This window comes from Gekko japonicus, unplaced genomic scaffold, assembly GCF_001447785.1.
Source record: "Gekko japonicus isolate JY-2015 unplaced genomic scaffold, Gekko_japonicus_V1.1 scaffold9, whole genome shotgun sequence".
In the NCBI taxonomy this organism is placed as follows: Eukaryota; Metazoa; Chordata; class Lepidosauria; order Squamata; family Gekkonidae; genus Gekko; species Gekko japonicus.
Genome location: NW_015168044.1, coordinates 1579760 through 1584944, shown reverse-complemented (window position 1 = coordinate 1584944; position 5185 = coordinate 1579760). Strand labels below are relative to the sequence as shown.

The following is a 5185-nucleotide window of genomic DNA, read 5'->3' as shown; positions in this document are numbered from 1 at the left end:
GTCCGGGGCAAACCTCCCCGCCTCCCCCCCCCCCCGCATTTTATGGCCCATGTGACCAGGACCATAATTGGTTTTATGCTCCTGTGCAGGGGACCACAAGGTCAGGTATTCTATTTCCCCAACCCTAGTTACACTGTTTTTGGCCCTTGTGGAACCTTGAGTAACCAGGTGTGGCTTGGACATGTATCAATGCCCTATCAAAGCATCTGTGCAGACGCAACTTTAGGATTGAAAATGTGATATAAATTTAATTGTCATGTCTAGATCTGCTTAGAATTTGCTCCTCAGCTTTACAATACCAGCAACTCTATAATGTGTCCCTAATAGACTCATTTGAGTTTAGCCGCTCTTTATCAATGATGTTTATTTCTATAGTGGGGCTTTTTCTGTTGTAATGTTCTTGGAACTTCCTCTACACAATGGCTCACTTGGCACCACTGCTTTAAGTGCCAGATGAAAACTCTCTTTTTTCCTGTACGTGTTGTTGGATTTTATGATCATCTTCTCCTATGGATGATTCTTTTCAAATGCTGCTGTCTTAATTGGTTTCTCTGTTTTATCTTTACTGATAAATTGTTTATAGGTTTAATTATTTTGTTCTTGAGCTGTTCTCTGGCACTTCTTAATGCAGAGTGTAGGGTATAAGTATTGTTAAATAAAAGTAATTGGTTTCCTATTTCCATTTTCCCTTTTTTCAGTACCAAAAGTTTGTAAACTTGGAGATATTTTCAGTTATTGTTGCACAACTGCTAGGCCTGAGCCTGGGGATGAACTATGATGACAGCAAGAACTGCCATTGTCCAGGACCCATCTGTATCATGAACACTGAAGCAATGTAAGTCTCTTAGGGCCAAACCATATGAAATATGCTCTTTTTAAAACATTGGTAAGTAGCAGCTGATTCAGTTCAGATCATAATCCAATAGGGAGGGGCTGTGGCTCAGTGAAGGAACACCTGTTTTGCTTGCAGAAGGTCCCAGGATCAGTCTCTGGCATCTTCAGTTAAAAAGATTAGGCAGTAAGTGATGCAACAGACCTCTGCCTGAGACTGTTGAGGACCACTGCCAATCAGAGTAGATCAGGGGCCCCTACTCTTGTCAAGCCTGTGAGCACTTTGGGAATTTTGAGAACAGGTCATGGGCACCACATCAAAAGAGCTGCCATGGGGGATAGAACCAGTCATAAAATGGTTGCCAAAGAGGCTGGGTCCGATCACAAAAATGTTGGGAGGCTCCATAAAATGCTATGAGGTTCCAAGCCAAGTATCCTCCTGCAATGGAAGCTGCTGTTTCCAAATAGGTCTTCCCTACAGACACCCAGCCCCACACACATGCTGAGAATCTTCAGAAGCATCTCTTCCATTGAAGTGGATGAAAGCCAGGATTGATTCTTTGCTTCAGGGAAGGCATACTTTGAGGAAAGATCAAGGGAACACCAAGAAATACATTGGCAGGCATCATGGTGTTGGGAATCACTGGAGTAGACAGTACTGAACCTTGAAAGATGAATAGTCTGACTCAGTATAAGGCAGCTTCATGTATTCATATATTCAGTGCTGCCCAGCCTGGAACCACAAGGATATCTGAAGGAACACCTGCTGTATGAGGATGCTCATAATTTGAGCTCATCTTCAGAAGCCCTGCTGTATGTGCCCCAGCTTTCAGAGGTGAAGTGAGCGAGGAACTGAAGTTGCTAAATTGACAATTTTCTAGGCACCGGGCAAAAAACATTATTATTTTCCTCTAGCTTTTCAATTAAGATATCCCCCGTAGAGTTTGTATCGATTGGGCTGCTTTTGTACCTATTCCATGTTGTCAGTTTTTATAGGATTTTACTGCTTCAATGCTTTGTCATGTATTCAGGGTAACTGTTTATTCAGTGTACATTTCATGTTCTTTTGTGCTAATATGATGCTGTTTTGATACTTGGGTCCTTGTTTTTGAAATTTTGTAATATTATTTTTTTGTTATATCTTATTCTGGGTTTTTTTTGGTGAGCTGCCTTTGCAGATACTTTTGTGAGTCGGTGAAGTACAAATATTGCTAAATATAAGTAACAAAATAAATAACTGCTTTTCTCCTGTGCCTGCTTTCTAGCCTTAAAAGCCCTCTCCCCAATCCCAGGACCTGTAGTCAGGAAAATGAAAGGAGGGAAAAGATCAACACCCCCCCACCACAGCTCTGACTCAAATTGGGTCCCCCCTGTGGTTGCTATTTTGTTATTAAAAGACTCGGGGGAGGGGGGGGCTCTGTTCCTGGAACTCTTAGCATTTTGTCAAAATTGGTCCTTAGTCATTTTCTGTAGCATTGAGTAGCTCATATTTAGCAGTCTTGTATGAGCTGCGGTGGCTCAAGTGGTTAAGACGCTGAACTGCAGGCTGTGGAAGGTCAGTAGTTTGGCAGTTCAAGACCCGGGTGCCGCAAGACGGGGTGAGCTCCCGTCTCTAGTTCCAGCTCCTGCCAACCTAGCAGTTCGAAAGCAAGAAATTGCAAGTAGATAAATAGGTACCACTTCGGTGGGAAGGTAACAGCGTTCCGTGCACCTTGGTGTTTAGTCATGCCGGCCACATGACCACGGAAATGTCTTCGGACAGCGCTGGCTCTCCGGCTTTGAAACGGAGATGAGCACCGCAACCCTAGAGTCGGATTCGACTGGCTTTCGAGCAAGGGAACCTTTACTTTATGATTTAAAAGTCCATTTGAAGCTTTACTGGACCTTTGTGTCCATAGGCTGTATGTACCATTGCTGGTATTTACAGTCGAAACTGGATTGGAAGGGTTATTAATTTCCATACCAAATAATACTTGGGATTTACTGAATGGAAGTTTTAAAAAAGTTGAATTAATATCGGAGAATAATGATGGTGTTGGACAGTTTGGAAGGGAGATCACCCCTTTTGGCATGTACGTTTGTTCTGCTTTTGCCTCTGGTAAACAGGTTGCACGGGCTTTTGTATCGTTTGAAGAGCCTGTGGAACCCTGTGGGGCAAAGTCAATGGTGGGTAGGTAAACTGATGCCTCTGTGAAATAATTTTAACTGTCTTAGAAACTATTGAAGAAAGTCACAGTAACCATCAGTGGCAACTCCATGTAAAAGATTTCCTTTCCCTAGCAAATCCTGGGCAGTTCTGTGAAAAGATGGGGATATGGAAGGGATTTAGAATCTCTAAAAGCAGTTTCAGCATACTTGCCTGACTACAGTTCTGTTATGTATTGAGCATGAACTGTACTTGCAAAAGGACTTAGCTTGGGGATGCATAACAATAGCTTGCTAGGATCCTAGAATGGACCAGTAGGGTGACAGGGATCCTAGAGTTGCCCAGTTGGGAAACAATGAAGTGTAAATAGTCTATAGTTGGGAGTGGGGTGTGTTTTGGGTGTAACCTTTTTCAGGCATAAATACCCGGCTTCGGCCAGGGGTTTCTCAGTCTTCTTTCTCTTGCTGAATCACTAATAAACTATGATCACTTGAACGTGTCTGAACCCTGTATATTTCAAGTTCCCAGGATGCTTTGTGGGTAACAGTGCTGATTATACTAGATACATGCAATATAGTTTTACAGTGTAGTTGAGCAGTGTGAATCATATTGAGCCGATGTCTTATTAGTTACACTGGTGGTAGAATGTTGATTTCCAGCAGGGTCTGCATGAAAAACATGTGAATAAAAGGTACGTTTACAGAATCCAAGTTTCAGATTCCCTCAAGTAACCTGCTATTCCCTAGAGTTTCCCCCCAAATCTTCTAAGCCTAGGCTGTATTATGATTGCTAATAGTTCTAGGTTTTCAGTAAGTGTTCACTCTTGTTGAGTTGATATATTTTGGTTATTGTTTGATTTCTTTTACCTTATTTTTTTTTAAATAAATTTCTTATTGCTGTTATACTACACACTACATAGAAATAAAGGATGGGTAAACACTAACAACCTACAGAGGATAGGGCAGTATAGACTAAAAGAAAAGCTAAACAGGAGTTATGTATATTGCTGATAATAAACGCTTATTCAAGTTTCTCATAATATATCATACATAAGTGAAGCTACTTTTCCATTTACAACAAAAATTAAAAGATTAAACTGTGTATTTGCTCTGAGCAAGTTAATATCATATTAAACCCTTCAGATTAGTACATATCAGTTACATTATCTTCTTGCTCTTTCTTCCCTTCTTTTTATCTTTATCAGAGTCAACTTTTGCTTTGGGGAGCTTGGGTGCTGCTTCTCCCAGTTCCGATGGGGAATCTTCTCCAGATAAACTGGTTGTATCAGATCCTGAACTTCTTGAACCACATGAGCTGTATTCTCCTTCTTCTTGATAACTTTTCTCTTTTTCTGTTGGAGTTTTCTTTGGTAGGCCTTGAACCTTCTCCAGAAACCGTTTTGCTTTATCAACAGTCAATCTTTTCTTTTGAATCCTTGTACTTGAATGTTAATCCTTCCGGTAGAAGCCATCTGTAGTTTATTGTAAAAATACAAAGTCTTTATAGTATCTTCACTTCTTTCTAATTTCAAATGGTACATCCTTTAGAACTCTTATTTTCACATCTATGATCTTCAAGTTGTTTCCATTAGTAGCTTTAAGAACCGCGTCTTTTGTAGACTGTTTCGAGAATCTAACCATAATTTCCCCAGGCAGGTTTTTCTTCTTTATAAATTCGGGGTATGATCTATAGACTACATCCAGATCGCTTAATAAATCTTCAAATTTCATACCTATCATTGGGGATAGTGCTTGGGTCAAGATTTCTTTAAGATTCTCACCGCTTTGTTCAGGAACACCTTGGAACCTCAGCACATAGGCTGATTTTTCTGCTTGAAGCCTAAGGATTTTGTAGTTGATCCACTTTTTGATCAAGTGCAGATGTTTTAAAAACAACTTTTTGACTGCATTAGAGTTCTTTAACATCTGCTTTTAAAGCGTTTCAAAGTTTTGGTTGAGATTTGCCATTTGGTCCAGCAGGGGTCGCAATGCTACAGCCAACGTGGCTGAAAAGTCTGTGCTAGCTTCCGGTTTTGAGCCCGGAGATGACGTTTTGCCAGCATCTGGAGGAGGCTTCTTCAGCGCCATTTTTTCTTGTCGACTCATTGTTTACTTTCCCGGGAAGTTTACAAAAGTTCATAAGAAGGGTTGTCGTTGTTCGCTTTATGTAGCAATGTGCTTGCTCGTTCAAATAGCGTTTTTCTGAACT

At 40.8% G+C, this 5185-nt stretch overlaps 1 protein-coding gene across 1 annotated transcript in view; it reads left to right on the top strand.

Moving 5' to 3' along the window:
* Window positions 1-5185, top strand: part of LOC107112977 (disintegrin and metalloproteinase domain-containing protein 2-like) — a 42968-nt gene that overhangs the window by 21706 nt on the left and 16077 nt on the right. Inside the window, exon 10 of the mRNA XM_015414181.1 lies at window positions 699-835. Coding sequence (XP_015269667.1) covers window positions 699-835 — 137 coding nt within the window. The remainder of the gene's footprint in view (window positions 1-698; window positions 836-5185) is intronic.